This window comes from Periplaneta americana, chromosome 3 (assembly GCF_040183065.1).
Source record: "Periplaneta americana isolate PAMFEO1 chromosome 3, P.americana_PAMFEO1_priV1, whole genome shotgun sequence".
NCBI lineage: Eukaryota > Metazoa > Arthropoda > Insecta > Blattodea > Blattidae > Periplaneta > Periplaneta americana.
In genome coordinates, this window is record NC_091119.1 from 97,233,723 (window position 1) to 97,255,513 (window position 21,791).

The window sequence follows — 21,791 nt, forward strand, 5'->3', positions numbered from 1 at the left end:
AGACGATATTCTTGTTCTTGCAAATTCATTATCGGAAGCACTTAAGTCTCCAAAAAATGGATATTAGTAAATGTTTATCCCTCATTAAGAAAACTTTTCAAAGCTCCAAAACAAAGAAAATTTGAAGAATTTTATTCCAGCGCTGTTTGTATGGCAGAAGTCTTCCCAATCAGTGTCTCTGCAAAAGAAAAAAGAAATCATCAACCACTTCAGTCTCTGGTAACAGACTATTTTGTTACTAATGATGGTGATCCTGCACTGAAGATTTCCGATTCAAAGCAACAAGATAAGGTTTTCTTGAGAGCAAGTTAATATGTTGTTGTTTTCTAATGCCAGGCATTTGACAGTAAAGTCATTTGACCTCTTGCACTCCAATATTTTTCAAAGATATTATCATGGCCAGCCACTGAAGCACAGATTTTGAGGTGTTCCGAATCCATTTCTTGATTTGAGTTGCACAATGGGTAGTTAGGGGACTGATATATTCCAGTTCTATACAGGTGTTTGGCCAAACAATCATGGCCTGTTGCCAATCTAAATGCAGCTACAGACGATTTGCGTGGTAAATCGGGAATTAACTGTGGATTTTGCTGCAGAGAGTTCCATTTTTTCCCTTGAGATTGTGTTATCAAATTTTGTTTGTTAAAGTCTAAGTATGTAGATTTAATAAATCTTTTCACAGAGTAAAACGTAGATTTAGTAACAGGTCTGTAAGTAGCAGTGCTGCAGTTAATATAATATACTTGATGATATCATATCAGAAATGAAAAGACGGTCTGAAGAAAATTCTGTTTTCTGTGAAGTAGTATCAGCTTTTGATCCAAAGTCTTCTGATTTCATGAATTTCAAGATGCTGCGAGAACTGGCTGACTTGTATGGTATTCAAATTGCGTGTTAAACATAAACAAGGAACTTCTAGGAAAATAGTGTTCCCTAGTGACCTATATTCTAAACTATAGAACATGAGCATGGATGTGGCATTCCAGGACCTACTCCAAGTTTTACAAATTATACTGATTCGTCCAATCATAACTGCATCTGCAGGAAGGACTTTTTCTGCATTACGACGAATAAAAACTTACACTAGGACAACCATGTCAAACACAAAGCTTTGTAATCTAGCAATTTTATCCATCGAGAGGGAGAAAAGTTGGATTTGTTGTAGGACCCATCATCAATGATCGACAGATTCGTTGCTATGAAATCTCGACTGCTCCAGTTCACCTTATGAAGTGTTTGTATAGGTATGCCTTGCATGATTGTTTATCATAACTTTGCATGCTATTAAATAAGACTTCCGAAAATGAGTTTCAAGAGAGTTAACAGCAGCGGCGTTGTCAGGAGATGGGTCAGGTACTTTCTAAATTCCGCTTATCTGGCCTACCCAAAATAATTAGACTGGCTACGCCACTGCTCTTCCCTTGTAAGTACACTAAGTTCTGCATGAAATAATCTAATACAGCCCTGGGCATAAAGGGGAAGGGGAAAGAAGATATCCCCGTCCAAAAAAGTAGCAGATCTATGACGCCACGCATGATGGTAATACTTCAAAATACGAATTTAATCAGGGGCCATCCCCACTTTTCTTCCTCCCACGGTCTGAGTCCCAGCCGACACCGCTTCACCACAGTCTAGTATATACAGTCGCGAAGCTTGAGTTGTGAGGGTGCTAGGAACAATAGACTGTGCTGGTACTATTTCGCATTGTCTGTAATGAGGAGATATTAGCGATCCTAGTGGTTAGCAACTATCTATGGATGCATATTTACTACGTATTGACCTTCGTGACTGTATATACTAGACTATAGTAGACTGTGGTTTCACTGTACTCCTTTCGGGCATTTCCTCTAATTCTCTCTTTTTCCCCCCTCTACCTACTTTATTCTATTAACTGCTTTCAATAGTGCCAAACATGTTCTGTTCTGTGAAACAGGCGTTGTCATAATGTAGTTCCAAAGTGAAACGAGTATTTGTAACAGCAAGTAAACTAGCGTATTTTGGAACGTACTCGTAGTATTCCAAGACTGTGGTGCTGTTACGTTTTTAGAACAGTTCAAAGCAAGGAACTGTTCCAAAATAACAGTTACATTTCCCCCGCCCCCCACCTCCATTTAATAATGATAGTTGATAGACGTCATTGGATGATTGGACGTCATGGCAGAACATTTGAAATTTAAAGGCGGTGATCCGGGTGCTGTGAAACATGGAAATTTTATTAATTACTACCAATTCAATTCTGCTAAAAATCGACTGGAATTGTTACCATTAGATATATGGAACGTGAACAGAGACCGTAATTACATATGTCTGGATATAGGATGCAATTCAGGGGTAAATATGTTTAAAAGTTTTACAATTTAACTTAATGTCCTTTTACTTTATGTGTGGAATACAGTTATTTTGTTATTATAGTTTTAGCATTTAAAACATATAATCGTAGAGCTTGAAGGACTTCAAATTTAATTGTGATAAATCCGGAAACAGGTAGTGAACAGTACGTGATATGACTGTCTTAACCTTAAATTGTTTCGTGGACAACAAACGTTTAGGAAAGCCAACTTAGCCATAAAGGTCATTTTATAGTACACCAACCTGAGGAACGTTTTTGGAACAGCTACAGGTTTCTACAAGATGTGTACTTAAACGCCACCGTTGGCTAAACTAGGACAGTTCTTTACTTTAGCGTTATCACTTTAAGGTACAAATGTATTTACATCCTTGGGTTGTAGTGTAGTCATAAGTATTTTATACAAAGGCGACAGTTAGAGAAAGCACATGCATCTCATTTTCGTCCGTTTCCTTACTGTTCTCAGAGAAAAGCCGAGTTTTTGTGAGGACGAATCAGTAACAGGTTAGGTTAGTTTAGGATTTTGGTATGCTTTGGAAGAAAGGGCATATTTTAGACAATTGTAAATATATGTAAGGCATAGAAAAACCTAAACTAACTCGACCTAACCTGTCACTGATTCTACCAAAGCGAGTTTTCGTAAGGTCGAATCAGTGTCTGGTTAGATTAGATTAGTTTCGGCTTTTGGAATGTCTTAGAATAAAGGGCATATTCTCTGAAAATTGTGAGTACATGCAAGGCATATAAAAAGTCTGAACTAACCTAACCTGTCACTGATTTGATCTTACGGAAACTCTCTCTTTTTCTGTGATCAATATGGAAATGCACGGAAATGAGATGTAAGTTTATAGGCCTATGTGCTGCCCCTTACTGCCGCCTACCCCTTTCACCTCGACGGAGTGATCCTGCCTGCCTGCATCTCTCCACTGGCTCCAACTTTCACACCGACTTTCGGCCCTTATTTTGGGTGTGAAATTTGCGTCGGCTTTCTTTTCTTTTTTTTTTTTTTTCTTTACGATATCTATGACTCATATAGGATCCACGAATTAAATACATTTGTACCTTAACATAAGTAGTAACGGTTTAGTAAAGAAATACCCTTTATGAAAGTCGGTAAAATGCAAAAATGAGTCTCTGCTTTTTCAAACAAATAGATCAGTGATGCAATATATGACGTCACACACGATGGCAATACTTAAAAATATGAATTTAATCAGGGACCACCCCTACTTTTCTTCCTCCCACTTGATACCGCTCCACTGTTCTCCTTTTCTCACATATTTTCCTCTACTTCTCTCTTTTTCCCCCTCTACCTACTTTATTCTACTAACTACTTTATATTAAATTGCAATACATGACTTACCTTTGAATATGCTGGGATTCGATTGTAGGATCTTTTGTCTAGTGAACCACTATTATAGCCATTATGCTACGAATTCGTTGATGAACAAACCCTTAAAAATTATACTTGCATAATGCACACAATTATCATCAAATACCTTCAAAGATATTAGCCTAAACATATGACCATTATTATATAGGCTAATTAGATTAGATTAGATTAGATTAGATTAGATTAGATTAGATCTTTATTAGCCGAATAGAATTACAAGCATTCATGGCGTCGTCAGTACACAAGAAAAATGACATAACGTACAATGTAATACAAAAATAGATTTAATTCTAAATAAATTTAACAGTTTAATATTAAGTGACATGCAAATTGATCTTCAGTCTCCACTGTTCTATCTAGTATCTTCTCTTTTTGCTTTTCCCTGTCTTTTCTTCAACTCTGAGTTACCTGAAACATAAATGGTCAAGGGCAGTATCAAGAAACGTTAAATTCTAAAATTTTAAATTTAGATATTCATTTGTGCAAAATGGCATATGTGTTAATAAAATGTTCTTTACCTCTTTTTTGAATTTTCTTATGTTAAGTTCTTTGATTTTCTGTGGAAGTTTATTATATAAATTGCTGCCTCTATGTGATATGCTGTTAAGACTTCTGGTAAGGCTGTGGTAATTCAGATGTATGTTTTGGGATGTTCTGGTGTTATACTCATGATAGGTTGAATTTGTTTTAAAGGAATCTATGTTTTGATGAATAAAGCACACTGTTTCTAAAATATATATGCAGGGTACAGGTAAGATTTTTAGTTCTCTAAAAATTGTTATACTTTCAGTCTGAATAGGAACTTTTTTAATGATTTTGAGTTCTTTTCTGCAATTTGAGGACTTGTGTCACTTTTGGTGAAGATCCCCAAGTAATAATGCCATATGATAGTATTGAATGAACATATCCAAAATAGACTGATATTAAAAGTTCCATGGATGATATCTTCGCAAGGACTCGAAAAGCATAACATAAGCAACTCAGCTTCTCAGTTAGATGTTGTATATGCTTTTCCCATGTTAGACTGGAATCTATCCATATACCTAAAAATTTAGAGCATTCTACTTCCTTAATTATGGTATTACTAAGAACTATGTGAATCTGGTCAGTTGGATATTGATTGAAAGATACATAGACAGTTTTATTTACATTTAATTTAAGCTTATTATTTGCTAGCCACTTGTCTAGCTTCGTTGATGTTGCATTAATTTTCATTTGCAAGTTCTCTTCCTTATTATCACTCAGTATTATGTTTGTGTCATCTGCAAATAAGACAGTTTTCCCTTCAGTTATATTTAACGGGAGATCATTTATGTATAGGAGAAATAATATTGGACCAAGAATTGAGCCTTGAGGGACACCATGGGGCATAGGAACGGATTTTGATTTGACTGAGCCAATTTGTACAACCTGTTCCCTATTGCTTAAGTACGAGATGAACCAGTTCCCTGCTAATCCCCTTATGCCAAATTGTTGTAGTTTCCAGATTAGAATTTCATGATTAATCATGTCAAATGCTTTGCTAAGGTCCAGGAAAAGTCCAATGGTTTGTTCTTTATTGTTTTTAGCATTGAGGATTGATTCGATAAACAATATTACAGCATTATTGATTCCTTTACCTTTTCTAAAACCAAACTGAGAATTTGACAGTGTATTATTATATTCTAGGAATGAGACTAATCTGTTGTACATAACCTTTTCAAGGACTTTCGAGAACCCAGATAATAGGGATAAAGGCCTATAGTTCTCAATATTTTGTTTAACTCCCTTCTTAAAAATTGGGCAAACTTTTGCTACTTTAAAGATCTCTGGAAATTTACCAGTGACAGGATAAATTACAGATGTCTGTCATTGGCAGAGCTAGAAGATGATTACAAGCTTTTATTACTGCATCTGGGATTTCGTCAATTCCAGATGCCAGGCTACATTTTAGGTTTCCCATTATTTTGTGAATTTCTTCTGTGGTTACTGGTTTTAAAAAAATTGTACTTTTATTCCCTGTATGTTGAAAGGTTGGCTGTGGATTCCTTGTTGGTGCAGGTTCTAAAGTTTGCGTAACATTTGCAAAGTAGTTATTAAACACTTCAGCTAATTTATGTGGACTCTTAATTAAGCTATCATTGTTTAATAATTCAATATTGACTTTTGCTGTGTCTGATTTTTTCCCGGTTTCCCATTTTACCACATCCGAAATTGCTTTACTTTTATTTTCTGCTCTCAAAATGAAGTCCTGATTGTAATTTAATTTTGCCTTATGGATTACTTTTCTTAGGATGTTACAATATGTTTTATAATATAGTTTGAGATTTAAATCATTTGTATATTGGCATATATTGTGCAATTGTCTTTTCCTTTTACAAGAAATTATGATTCCTTTCGTTATCCAATTTTTTGATTTATTCATTTTGTTTGAAAGAATAATTTTTTTAATTGGAAATGCGATATTGAAATAATGTGTTACAGTGTCAATGAATTCCACTGATTTTTCATTTACATCTCTTTTGTTAAACACATCAGACCAGTCTTCTTTTAGGAGCATAGATTTAAAGTATTCTATATTTGACTCATTAAATGATCTTTTATAGCTGACGGACTTATTACTAGCTTTAGGTTCAGCATTTGCTTCTAATTTTATATGTAAAAATGTAGCATTATGGTCTGAAATTCCCATTTTTATATTTTCTGCTGAGAATGGGTAGAAATCATTATCAATAACTATTTGATCCAGGCATGTCTGTGATGTAGGAGTTATACGTGTGGGGGAATCTATAGTCTCTATTAAGTTAAATGAATGAATCAGTGATCTGAAATCAGAAGCTGCACTATTGTTTTCTGAAAAATCTATATTGAAATCGCCACATAAAATTAATGGTTTATTGTTGTTTTTTAACGAGTGCAATAGGATTTCAAGATTCTCAAAAAATGTTTTCAAAGATCCACTTGGTGATCTATAAATGCAAGCTACTGTGAAACAATAATTTGAGTATTTTATTTCTGTTACTACGTGTTCAAAATCCTTTTCTCGGTTAAGGTAGTATGTTTGTCTTTCCTCAATATGAGATATGTTACTGGTGGCTGAGCCTCCATTTTTATACTTTGTGCGACTAAAGGAACTTGCAAGTTTATAATTTTTAATATGGAATAAAGTTACTTCTTTTTCATTTAGCCAGTGTTCTGTACAACACAAAATATCTATATCTCGTAATTCATGACTGAATAGTACTTCTAATTCATTTAACTTATTTTTAAGGCATTGAAAGTTTTGATGCATTATTGACATACCAGTAGAGTTGAATATATTATTAGTATTACCAGAAGTCTTTACCATATCAAGTGTAATTAATTTACCAATATTATCTATCCTATTGATTGATCTGTTTATAAAAAATCATCACTTAGTTTTTTTAGGAGGTATCCTTCTCCTCTGAGATTTACGAAGATCAGCAGTTCCCTTGTCAGCTTCAGATTCCTTGGACAGTTCTGCCCTATCCGCAGTTCCCTCGTCAGCATCCAGTTCCTCGGGTAGTTCTCCCCTGTCAGCACTTTTCTTGATGATGTCGTCTTCTTCTGCCGAGTCTCCCCTGTCAGTAGTTCCCTTGTTGGCGTCGTCTTCTTCTGTCGAGTCTCCCCTGTCAGCTGTTCCCTCGATGACGTCGTCTTCTTCTGCCGAGTCTCCCCTGTCCGCTGTTCCCTCGATGACATCGGCTTCTTTTGTCGAGTCTTCTGTATCCGGTCTGTATTCATTAGTTTGCTGTTAGCCTTATTACAGTTAATATGGCAAATAGCTCACTAATTAATTAACTTATATTGTACAAGGAACTGATATGATAAATATCCGAATGATGGAGTTACTACACTTATCCACAATAAATTGTCTTAAATCGATTCACCACACTACTAATAGAATACTAATTCTATTAATCCTATTGAGATAAGTTAAATTGCCACATTTTTATTAAAATATTTGCAATGTAATGTGCTGATATACGTGACGTCATAAAGGCCTATTATGTCATCCAACTTATTAATCGGGTAAACAGCAACTCTTTCTTGAATACTGCCCGAAAGATATACATTTGTGTACACTCACGCTATTCCTTGCATACAGGCCTACACTGGGCAAAGGCTAGTGATTTTTTGTTTTCTGATATTGTCAGTAATAAGGTAGTGTAATGGCAGATTTTCCCTTCCGAAATCATCGGAACAAATTCAGGACTAGTTTCACCTTGGTCCAGGAAAATACATTTCTTTTACGAAAACACTAGTCTTCTATTCACTTATTTATATGACTACCATGGATCACTATAGCTTGAACAGCTATAATAGTGCAAGATGCTGTTTTAAGAGAAATTTGGTCTACATAAAAAAAAAAATAAACTATAATGGGTTTCATGCCTATTGTAAGATATTTTAACTTCGGTATTGTTTGCGTACTCCTTAGTTCTTATTTCTCCAGAAAAGCTACTCATAGGTACCTATATTCCAAAGGAGGTACACATGTATTTTTTTTTTCTTTTGCGTCTTTTGCTTCTGTGAGATGCATATAATATTATTATAATGGTAAACATAATATGGTTTTAGTTAGCACCCACAAATACTTTTAACATGAAAATTGTTTGATACGCACTGTTGTAGCCTCTCCCCCTACTTGTTGCCAATGTAACACTCAGGAGGTCCAGAATGCAATACTGTACTTGGTTTTTTCTAAAGATGGGGCATGACATTATTAGTGCTGCAGTTGGAAAAACAACAGAATGTCACATTGCATAGAAGGCCTGTTGGTATGGTAACAATGGTTGAGTTGCTAAAGTTACAGTAACAAGTGTGGGCTGTAGGTTTGCTAACCTCTGCTCCATGGTATTGATTGTAAACCATCAACCTCTCCTTGGTAAGACATTGATACTGCCTCTTCGTACCTTATCCACTTAATGTCTCGCCAATTTATTTTGCTGTCCTCATTAGATGTATTTTTATTCATCATTACTAACGTTGCTAATGCTTTTCAGTAAACAAACTTGATATCTATTTTGGTAAACTTGATACTTTGGCTTTGTACGTTTGGCTGTTCTAGCAATCGTCATCCATTCATGTGGCAAGTAAACTGGTACATTTTTTGACGCAGCTTCATTCTGGCATGCATCAAATCGCACTCCATCTGACTATGCGAGACACAAACTTTTGATCAATAGTATCTATTGGTAACGCCATTACAGCATAAATGAACACTGAAGCTACATGAGGTTCAGAAGATTGTGATGGAAATTCTGAAGGCCTTTCTTCAAATTCTACACTATCATTTATATGTTAACACATAAATTTTTGTTTTAATGTATAAATCTAATAATTATTTTACTCGTTTCATTTCCCTTTATCTTTTTATGTTTGTTAATTCCGGATCCCAGTGGTCAACCTCACTTGAGGATAGATGATTTTAAATAAATCTTAGTAGTAACAGAGGGTAGATGAAGATCTGATTTATGTCTTGTATTAAAATCATGAACGTCTTGATTAGTACTAAATGTACCTCGGTTGTTAATATAGAACGTCATTAGGGAAAGAATATACTCACAAGATAAGGTCAAGATTTCTGAATTTTGGAAAATATTTTTGCATGATGTCCTTTTATGCACACCAGCCATTATGCTTATAGCTTTCTTTTGTAAAACAAAACACTTTTGAGAATTTTGTTAATAATGATATGATATGATATGATTTTACTTAATCACCTGTACACCTAAATTTCTTTATATTCTATCTGATTACTAATAATTATTGAATAAACGTACTTTCCCAAGGGTAGCTTCCATTTGAAAATAACAATCATTACACAAATGTTTATTTTTATTTGTTTAGTATGCTGTGTCTTTTGGCAACCCTTACTGAAGGGCAGCTACCCTTGTGGGATTTATATATTTATATATAATTAGCAATAATACATTTATATCTCTTTTTGTATATTGGTTGTACTATCGAATATTTGAGTCTTTCTGGAAAATTACCAAATTGCATTGACAAATTGCATAAATAGCTTAACATAGGGGATATTATTTCAGAACAGGCTTTCAGAACTTTACTTGGGAAATCATCATATCCAGAAGAATATTTTGTTTTTAGATGTTTCATTACATAAATATTTTTGCTGCGGTAGTGGGAATAAATTGGAGACCTAGAAATTCCGTGTTAAATGCATCTGTTAAGTAACCAGTTGCAGCATTTTCTGCACAATCTTGAATGTTTAATTCTCATTAATGTTTATATAGGAGTCGTTGAAATGATTTGCACTTGATTTTGGGTTCTCTACTCTACAATCATTGATTTTAATATACCAAGTAAGTAATATTTTCATTCTTTGAACATTGATTAGTTTCATTTTTAATAATATCCCAAATAGTTTTAATTCTATCATCTTAATTTTGTATTTTTTTTTTTTTTTTCATTCAGATACATTCCCTTTGCATCTTTTATAACTTTTGACAAAATTTTACAGTAATTCTTATAGTAGTTAAGAACATGAGGATCATCACTATTTTCCTACTCATTAAATATAAATTCCTTTTTGTAAGACATCATATTTTAATTCCCTGAGTTATCCACATGTTTTTACTTTTACATTTTTTCACCATCTTGACTGGAAAGCATACATTGAAGTAATTCGTTAATGTAGTGGAAAAATGCATTATTTATTTATTTATTTATCAAAAAGCAGGAGCGGCTTTTGGGGTAGTGCCAGTGTGCCATGGCACCACCAATGAAATAAACAAAAAATAATATCCTAAAAAGCAGTTGTAATAGTTTATTTCTACACTTTTATTCGTATTTCATCTGAACGAGCGCACGCACAGATCGGGATGCACTTTTGCAGCGTTTTTCCGAACTTTGAAGCCACTTCTGTGTGGCACTGCCTACGCCCATGTAACACTGTACAAAAGGCTACTGATTCTAGTTTATATACGTTTCTTATGGCAGACTCTGAGCCGAATTCAGTTTGACTTAGTAGTTAATATTCCACCCGCTAGAGCACAGTAATGCAGAAATTTCGCTAGATGGCAGGGTTATTGGAGACATTAGGAAGGGAACCATCAACCGCAGACTTGCACGAAAACACAAGTTAAAGTTTCGCGCCAAATGTTAATGTAATGTTGCCAATTCAAAATTAATGCACATAACTTGGATTTGAATTTGTAAAGTATTATCCGTTTAACTATATTGAATGCAGAGATAGTCATGGTTCTTTTTAGAAAGATAAATATTTTTTTCATATTAATGTAACACTGTTTGTTAATGTTGCGCAATATGTTTTATTTTGCGGCAACTAAATATCGCTACACTGTTGCTATAGTATTAATGCTTTTGTTAACGATACATGAGATCTATGCAGGACATGAACATGTGTTATTCAGGCCGCTGCCTTGGATTCATCGGCCTGTTAAATAAAATGCACACGTGTTCGTTTATTATCTATATCACTGTTTATCTCGTGTGTTTTTGCCAGTAATTTTAATAGTTATAAAATTTATTTGTATTTGACTATCAATATTGTGAAAGTTTTGCATTATCTGTATCTGTAAATTTCGTTATTAGTTTCGGAAATGTTATTGTAACTGTTACTAGATGCATTATTAACTATACACCTGGTAAAATAGCTGGTTTAATTAATGTGTTTTATTTAACATAATGTAAACTTGAGCTGCGATTATCAGTTTCACTAGGGTAATTTGCGTAAAACCTTTTTTAATTTTTGGCACCACCACCAGAATGCCTCATCGGCCGCCACTGTCGAAAAGATAACAGCTCCCTGTATTAACAGGCTGCCACAGAGACAGAGCATATTGAGCAATAGGCAGTTGGAAGTATAAATAATATACATATGTTTAAGTTGAAGGGAGTCTTACAACAATGACAAGAAATGACTGAATAAATATGTAGCTACTAATTAATTAGTTGAAGATCATTGTTGACCGTAGAGATGGTTGCGGAGTATAAATATTGATCCTCTCAGAGCTGCAAGAACGATGTCATCAATTGCCTTCCTCTGTAGGCCGAAATGTTACCAGGTCTGGAAGAAGAAACCGGGAATAGTTCCGCGCGCTCCAACCATAAGGCCTATTACTTCAATTTGTTGTAGACCGTATTTGTCCATGAAATATGGAACGGTACATACATAGATGTCGTTTTTTTCCCTATTTACATCTTCAGGTTGGCTCTTTTGTTTTTCAAATCTAACGGTGGGATCGATGATGTAGCCATTGTTGTTATTTGGCGGGATGGCAATCATGTCTATTCTTCTTGTACTGCCATTGTCTGCCAGTCCATGAACTTCTTCGAACACTTGAAAATTTATTGATCTAAACTGTTCGGCGATCATCGAACGAATTCTATGGTGTCGTGAGTTACGGAGTACTTCACCGTGCGGACAAGAGCCCAGGACATGTACAAGTGTTTCTGGCTCTCTGTGGCATCGCCGACAGAGGATGTTGTCCCGAGTCCTGCCCAGAAGGGAACGTATGGAAGACACGTGATCAGTCATTTTAATAGCTTCGCTCCACTCGCTAGAGGTTAGGCCTTCACGATGTCGTATCCAGGAATTCGCCAGAGTAAACTCGCTGTATAGCTCTACGCCAAGACCTTTCTGAGGTAGCTTAGCCCACTCCTCTAATTCCTTTTCTCGCAGTTTTTTCCTCATACGTCGAGCATCGTACAAACTGGTTCGTGGGTCTTTAATTACGTCGGATGTCTCGGTTAACTGCAAAGATTTGACGCATTCGGTGCTTTCAGTAAAGAGATCTCGAGTGGCTGTGACGTAGGGATTGGCTGACAGTGCGAGGACGCGACAAGTATTGGCGTGCTGAAGATGGGCTTCCCACTCTGCTTTGAAGAGACCAAGACCTTTACACTTCATATCTGAATAAATCATATGGTCTGGCGTGTCCGTTGGGAGCTGTAGAATTTGTTTGAGGGCACTTCTGATAAGTTTATCACTGTCTTGAAGAAACTTAATTGGGATTTTGTTCGGCTCCACGGTCTGGAAGGGATAAATCAACGATGTACAAATAGATGTGTTTAAAGCCAGAAATTTTTGTTCACATTTCAATAAGGGTGTAGAAGCCAGTAAATCGAGTTTTTTTGTGTAGATTCTGAATTGTACCTTTAGAGTCAAAATTTAGGGAATCATTAAACGTGACGCCGAGATACTTAATTGATTCTCCGTGTTTCAATACTCTTATCCGACAATTAACATCTAGATCCAAGGGTTCTTCTACAAGTTCCCCTTTCTCGATACGAATGCCAACACATTTTCTTGGGTTTACTTCGAGGCCTATCTCATTAAATTTCTGCATAGCGTGTTAATTCTACAGCTGCTTCTCTACTTTTGCCAATGATTGCGGTGTCGTCGGCAAAACCCAAAACTGTAAGAGGTGGCAGGTCTGGGCTCAGTGTTTTGCCATAATGTTTACAAATGTTATCTTCAGTTAATTCGTCGAGGATATGGTTAGTTGCGATATTATATAATATTGGCGATAACGGTGACCCCTGCATGACGCCTCGTAAAAATGAGACTGCTTTCGTCTTGCCATGAGGGGTTTCAATTTGAGTGATATTACTGGATTGCAAATTCATGATTAAATCGGTTAATCTAGAAGGAATTCCTTCAGCTCGTAGGGTTTTATTAAGGTGAGTATGACCTACGTTGTCAAAGGCTTTTCTTATGTCTAATAGTACAACTGTTACGTCATCTTTTTTTGTTTTAGCAGATCTTAGAGCGGAATTGAGTATGGAGGTGTTTATTAGCGTAAACTGACGAATCCTCGTTGATTTTCATTAAGTTCAACATACATTCGAAGTCGTGAATCTAAAACACGTTCGATGACTCTTCAAATAACCGAACAGATGGTGATAGGACGCCAGTTGGAAAGATCCTTGTGTTCGCCACCTTTAAACAATAAAATTGTCCGTGCTTTCTTCAAGCATTCAGGTACGAAACTCATTTTTAGCATTCGTGTGCGATTATTGAGATCACTTCACTAACCATGTCATCTCTGATAGCTCTAACAATGACGCGATCTGATCCGGGACTAGTGTCAACAGCTATGTGATGTGTAGCTTGAATAATCTCATCTTTAGAAATTTCAGTTAAAAATGTATCGTCGAGTTCAAGACGAGCTGCTTCGCTAATTTTGGATGGGTACTCGTCTCTTTCAGCAGTATTAGGAGAAGAAAAAGTCTTTGTGAAAAAAGTATGAATATCATTATTGTCAATTGAACATGATTCATTTTTTGTTTCAAGTACTCTTCTGATCGCTTTCCTCCTCTGATTGTAGGAAAGATACTGCGTGAGTTCATAATTGTATTGCGTTTTTTTTCCTATCGTGATCTCTCTTATTGGCTCTCTCTGGATTACTTGAACTTTGTAATTTTTCTGTTGTTTCACTAAACGGTTTCTCCGTCTAGAAGCGTAATATTTGGTGGCCGGATGTTTGGGCCCAGGTAGAAAGTTAATACTATTTCTTAAGAAGCTCGAAAAATTTTGTACGTATGAATTGAATTCGCTATCATTAAGTTCAGTGGAAAATTTGTTTTTCCATTCAGAAACTTCATCCTTGAATGTTTTTAGGGAATTATCTGCAACATTATTACTCGAGGATTCATGACGTGTTTTGATAAGTTCAGTACTGTCTCCATCATTATTGTAATTCACTTCATTACTTCTAGTTAATACATATTTTCCTGCTATCTTAGTTCGGTGTATATCAGGGTGTGAACGACTGATATGAATGTTGATACCCCTTTCGCTTTGAAAGAAGCCACCACAATGAGGACATTTCGCCTCCAATCTTTTTTCACCACTATTTGATTTATCAACTACTGAAACAGATTGATTCAGCGACATTCTAACAAGAAAGAGAAGAAATAATTATGCTGAACTCGGAGACAGCATCAATAAGCAAATACTAAATAGTATGCAGCTTAGTTACCAAGATAAACAAACTGTAAAGAAGTTAATGCCAGTACACGAAGATGTAAATTTAGTCCACAATCACAAACACTTCATTACACTAATAACATCATTGATAAATAACAATTTTAACTTTCAAATCCAGCCACAACAGCAGCAAAACACAATGAAAATAAGTAAATAATACAACTTATAGCAGGTCTTCATAACAACATTGGCATCAATATGAAAGCTTTCTCTGGCAGAAGTAAAAGATTATCCTTAACCCCCTTGTAAAAGCTGAACCTGCCAGAGATAAAAGATTGCCTCCTCATGTAAGCTTTCTCTGCAAGAGATGAAGGATTTTCCTTCCCTTCTTAATATCAGTGGTACGGTACTATATACATTTTCCCAAGATTCATTTTGTAGACTTGCATTTAAATGTTGAAGAGATTAAAGGTACTGTTGAATAGGAATTCAATCCACTTTTATCTATAAATATATATATTATTAATGGCTGTACTACTTCCAGTCTGTATTCTGATTGGGAAACTTACTGTGTGACTAAGATTATAAGTTTCAAGAAGTGAGTTTAATTTGCTTTTACGTAAGTTTTCTGATAGATCACTACGACTACAAATTCGGTATGTGGTTTGTAACATCTTTTCAATAATGAATCTAAGTTAGATACAAATTTTTTATAATCTCCCATTGGCGCCCATGAGATAATTAAATTTGATATCTCACAACCAACTTGTATTCCACAGATTTCAATATTTTGCTCAAGACAGAAACCAGATATATCAGTTTTACTAAATAATAGATTCTCTCTGATAAAAATACAAGCACCCCCTTTTTGGAAGACATGTCTACAGAAATGAGAACCTAATAAATATCCATGTAAAGACAGTTTTAATATATCCTGTTCTGTCACATGATATTTATTTATATATAATATCTGAGGTTTATGATTTTGAAATGCTAAAGAAGTGATCAATTCATCAGTTTTTTTTAAATCTCCTAATATTTTGATGAAAAATAGTGAAGTTACTATGTTTAGAATATTCGTTAGTAGAAACATCAGAATATTCATAATTTAATTGAACTTGTTTTAAACACCTTACTGGTGGGAGTTTTAAGGTGTTCTGAGTTGGGAAATTTTTTGCCGAAATAAAATTCTCAACAAATATAAAAAGCTAGTACAATACATTAAAAAGGAGGGGGGGGGGGGACAATTTCCAAATGTCTTCAAGAGAAGAACGAAATACTGAGAGCATCACTTGAAATGTATAATTTAAAAAATACGTAGTAACATACCTACTAATAAATTGCATTGTTCAAGTCATACTCATATTATTTTGATATATTTAAACCTTATAGTCACTTTAGAACAGCATGCTGAAATTCGTCAGTACCAACTGCCACTTTTTCATGTTTTCGGACAATGTGCCTTGATCGACAGATACTAACCACAATATCTCTGCATCAAGTGATCTTGTACTTAAATTATTGTGTGTTATGTCTTCTACATGCAGTGACAACTTTTTTTATACATACACTTTATGCAAGATGCATGAGTTGAAAATTGTTATCATTTAAACTGAAACCAATTGAAAAGAGTTGATGAATTTGTTGTTGCTTGACATTGTAAACGAACTAACATTTTTGGGTATTGCACTTAGGTCTACTTGCTATAAAGAGAATTTACTTGAAAATCACAAAATTTTGTTATAATGAGTAGCATTTGAATTAATGTGGAAGGAAATTCCTCTCATGAAAAGTTTTCCCTACCAGAGATAAGGAGTGCCCCCTCGTGAAAGCTTTTACTGACAGGGATAAAAGAGTATACCCTCATGAAAGCTTTCTCTGGCAGAAGTAAAAGATTATCCTTAACCCCCTTGTAAAAGCTGAACCTGCCAGAGATAAAAGATTGCCTCCTCATGTAAGCTTTCTCTGCAAGAGATGAAGGATTTTCCTTCCCTTCTTAATCTCATTTTTATGCCCAGCAGAAAGCAATTCCTACTGTCAATATTTTTATTGCTATATTTATTTATAAGGAAGATAAAAGATTCCCAAAATTAGCATTGTTGTATGGACTTTGCCTAGGAGAGATGAACATGGTGTTGGAACAGGTTGTAAGACCAATGTCTTGACAGGAGGAGAATCATTTATTTTCATTTATTTAGTCATATGTTTCAAATTATACAATGATCCTATTTTTACTTCAGCACATAAATCAAGTTAATGACAACTGAACAGTGAATAATTTTGACTAAAATCTCTAATGATATTTTGACACAGACTGGCATAACATTAATAATGACCAGGTAATACTTTCCTTCTGTTCATCTCCTAATTTTTGTCATTTCAACGTGTACAGTATGTATTACATCAAAAAGACCACTGGTTTGGTGTAGGGATTAGTGAGTTGGACTCATTGTTCAAGGGTTCCCTTGGGTGCGGATTCGAATCCCAATTGGGCACATTCCTGATTCGGTTATTTCCGTGATTTTTTCCAAATACGTGTAAAGCGAATGTTAGATAATCCCATAGCAAATCTTCAGACCCAACTTCTCAGAATAATATATCACTATCACCAATTCCGTTGACACCAAATCTTGCTGTTTATATAGTGTCACTAAATACCAAATTTAAAAAACATAAACATAATTATTCTTCCATACATAATGTATATTCCTTTATCTCTGATTGAGGTTCTGGCTGAATGTACATCTATTATCTATCAGGCAGTACATCTTACTTAACGATATGTGTCAGAGGAAAAACAATTGTTTGTATGCATCTGAAGTTTGATTAGTGTAATACTCGTATGTAGCTAATTGGAGATATATGCAATGGAGGAGGAAAGGAACTGGCCACCCTACCCCATTATCTCCTGGGCTAGTTGCCTCATAAGTGGTGCCATGTTGGTATCACTTGTGAGGTTCAGACCTGTCTTCAGACAGTTGACTAAACAACAACATGTGTCCCCCTCCCCCAATTATGGTGCCTTGTCGTCACAGGAAAAAATAACAAATCAACATGACTCATTGTTGTATTGCCAATGACAACAGCAGCAGAGTGTCAATTTACTAGGCCTAGAACCTTCAAATGAACGTGGTAGAGAATATATACCGTAATTAAATTACATTTTTTTTAGGTATTTAATAAATTATTAAGGTACATTGTTGCCTCATAAGTGGTGCCTTGTTGGTATCACTTGTGAGGTTTAGACCTGTCTTCGGACAGTTGACTATACACCAAAAAAATTTTTCTCCCTGTTAATGAGCTTTTTGTTTAGTTTCTACAATCCTTTAGGAAACCTTAAATGCATTTCTGATGTAATTAGATGAGTATCAGTTATTTTGCGATCCTTTTAAACTGTAATGTATCTTCAGAATAATTAACAAGAGATAAATGAGCAACTTCCTCTGATTGAGGTTCTGGCTGATATATACATCTATTATCAGGCAGTACATCTCACTTGATAATATGTCAGAGGAAGAACAATTGTTTGTATGCATCTGAAGTCTGACTAGTGTAATATGTAGCTAGTCAGCGATGTATGCAATGAAGGGGAAAAGGAACTACCCACTCTACCCCACTACCTCTTGGCCTAGTTGCCTCATAAGTGGTGCCTTCTTGGTATCACTTGTGAGGTTCAGACCTGCCTTCGGACAGTTGACTAAACAACAAACAGTACAGGTATAGAGGAATGAGACTCATTGGACCACTTCTTATCTGTCAGGGATAGAAACCAAATGAGACTCTTGTGAGTTGACCAAGCAGTGACTGAGAACTGATATGGGCTTATTCTTTTAGGTGTTGACACAGGAGCTATTCAAGTTTGTGTCAGGATGCCTGCCTGGTGGAAGCAGCTGCCACATACTGGGTGTGGACCTGGACCCAGTACTGATTGAACGAGCTGACAGAGCTAATGACTTCCCCCAGAATGTGACATATCGCTGTGTGGACTACATGCAGGACACAGAACAAATGGTGCCACAGTTCTTGCAGTGGTGGGGACGAGCATATTTCGATGCCACTTTCTGCTTTGCTGTTACCATGTGGATCCACCTAAACCACGGTGATGAGGGACTCCGTCGCTTCCTTGTGGGCATTTCTCATCAGACACGCCTGCTCATTGTAGAACCCCAGCCCTGGAAATGCTACCGCTCTGCAGTGCGGCGATTGAGGCGGTCTGGAGAAGAATTTCCAGAATTTGCAAAGCTTCAGCTGCGAGGTGATGTGACACAAGTGATTGAGGACATTCTGCTGAATGAATGCAATCTTACGAGGGTGAACACAGAGACACATTGCACCTCGTGGGGTAGAAAACTGCTGATTTTCAAGAACACCAGATAACTTACAAAGGTGCATTTGAAATAGCTATGTTGTACTATTTACTCATTACGCCATTCTTAGCAGATCATATGAGGTTTGTGGTGAACATTTTGGGTGTGGAGGTATGCATTCTCTAAGTGTTTCAGTTCTCCTACCAGCTCTCATTAATTTTTATTATTTATAAATGTCGTTAAACAACTAGCTGCCTCTTTATAATAAAAGTTTCAAGTTCAATCTATAAGATTTATCTATTTTGCAAATGTTTGTTTGCTATAACATTGTGTATGGAATATTAACGTTTCTGCCTTTTCGGCATCATCATATATTGTTAAGAAACACGAAATCTAAACCTTGAACAAATTAAAATGTACACAGTAATATGCATGACAAAATGGACTTTCATGAGTTTTATGTAGTTATGTCTTATTAATAAAAAGGTTTATTCTGAAAAAGATTTCCAGGAAAATGTAAATTTGGAAAATATCGATATGATTTCTGGTACATGTAACTCATGCTACAAAGCACATATAAAATAATTAAAATTGACAAAAGTATTACATATTGTATCCTGCATTAAGTCATTAACAGAAATATGAATATCAGCAAATTAATGAAATATTGGTGGAAAAGACTCAATTGTTGAATTTTTAATGAATTACCGGGGGATTATGAGTGGAATGGTGATATAATATCAATCCATTTTATATTTAAATAACATTTGTTATAAAATCAACAATAGATAATTGATAAAATCTTATGTGTCGTAGTATGTTGTCATGCTTTTACAATTAATCATTAATAGTTGTTTTACAATACATTTGGCTGTTCTTCATTAATCAAATCTTGAATCTGTAAAATGTATATGTTTCAATGATTTATCTAAGAAATATTAAGTAGCTAATAAATTTTCAAAAATGTGAATATTGTATTCTGTCGAAAACTTACTTATTGATTGCATGTAAAAAGTATTGCATTCAAATTGTAGCAAACACCATTGTATATTGGTAAAAACATAAGCTTGTAGGTTTTTAGAATGGGTGGTAAGCTGAAATAAAGGAAAAGATATGTAAATTTGGATCAGAAGAGTTTAAATTAATATTGATGTGTTAATCTTAATGACTTACTGTATTTCAAAAACGTGCAAACCATTGTACTGCGAGGGGTGGGAGAATGGAAATTCAATTATCTGTAAATAAATACGTAAATATAAATTAATGATGATTGTTTAATATTACAAAGGAGAGAATTTATTGGTGGATATTGTTGAAGAAAGTTTGTCATAGTATTTAATAAATGTAACGTAATAGAAGGGTTTGTGACGCTGATATTAACCTCTGCAGTTGCGAGCGTCGTTAAACAAACCATAACATTTAAACATTTAGAAGGGTTTGAAGGTTACTTACGCATATGTATGCCTCAGCTTACTTGTGGGTATTCTTCTTGGTGGTTTAATGCATACTGAGAACAGAGGGATCGTGCAATTAATAAGTAAGTTTTCGACAGAATACAATATTCACATTTTTGAAAATTTATTAGCTACTTAATATTTCTTAGATAAATCATTGAAACATATACATTTTACAGATTCAAGATTTGATTAATGAAGAACAGCCAAATGTATTGTAAAACAACTATTAATGATTAATTGTAGCAGCATGGCAACATACTACAACACATAAGATTTTATCAATCATCTATTGTTGATTTTATAACAAATATTATTTAAATATAAAATCGATTGATATTATATCACCATTCCACTCATAATCCCCTGGTAATTAATTACAAATTCAACAATTGAGTCTTTTCCACCAATATTTCATTAATTTGCTGATATTCATATTTCTGTTAATGACTTAATGCAGGATATAATATGTAATACTTTTGTCAATTTTAATTATTTTATATGTGTTTTGTAACATGAGTTATATGTACCAGAAATCATATCGAAATTTTCCAAATTTACATTTTCCTGGAAATCTTTTTCAGAGTAAACCTTTTTATTAATAAGACATAACTACATAAAACTCATGAAAGTCCATTTTGTCATGCATATTACTGTGTACATTTTAATTTGTTCAAGGTTTAGATTTCGTGTTTCTTAACAATATCTGATGATGCCGAAAAGGCGAAAACGTTAATATTCCATTTACAAAGTTATAGCAAATAAACATTTGCAAAATAGATGAATCTTATAGATTGAACTTGAAACTTTTATTATATTGAACTAGATTTATCTGAAAACAAAATGAATTGTAAAATAGCCGCCTCTTGTCTGTGACTTGATTAATTGTTATAATTACAGTATTGTAAGCTGACTTTGAGTGAAACACTGTAAATATAAAATTAAGTAACCTCTGACTTGTTTAAATTAAAAGTGCTTCCTGAGAGTGTGAATGTAGAAAGACTGAAGGTGTGTGATTATTTTTTTTTTATCTCATTACAGTTTTTACGCTTGTCTACCAGTATGCCAGAGGATTGTCCTGGCCTCATATTATCTAGAGCCAGTCATTTCACTTTCACGAAGCCAAGTCAATGTTAATGAGTCCACATTTCCTTGTTCTCACTGTCAGGCTCAGATTTCTTTTAAAACTTTTTTTGTCTTTATGTTAACCTATGTGAAATATAATGGACTTCATTCAGTATTTTCTCTTAAATCACTGGATAGATTTTGTTCAGATTCCGTATTTTTAAGTTAATTTAACTGAAAATTATACACAACAAAGTAAGATATTTTCCTAAAAAATGAACTTTTACACAAATTTCACTAAATG

The 21,791-nt window shown here is 34.7% G+C and overlaps 1 protein-coding gene across 2 annotated transcripts in view; it reads left to right on the forward strand.

Moving 5' to 3' along the window:
- Nucleotides 1–2,113: 2,113 nt before the first annotated feature.
- The window catches only part of LOC138696291 (probable RNA methyltransferase CG11342), a 34,326-nt gene continuing 14,648 nt past the window's right edge, over nt 2,114–21,791 (forward strand). The window contains exons 1-2 of one of the 2 annotated variants that reach the window (XM_069821040.1): nt 2,114–2,331; nt 18,496–19,047. In XM_069821040.1, coding sequence (XP_069677141.1) covers nt 2,155–2,331; nt 18,496–19,038 — 720 coding nt within the window. In that variant the 5' untranslated portion in view covers nt 2,114–2,154 and the 3' untranslated portion in view covers nt 19,039–19,047. Of the gene's footprint in view, nt 2,332–18,495; nt 21,374–21,791 lie in introns of those variants that run through there. The other variant, XM_069821039.1, reaches the window with a different exon arrangement.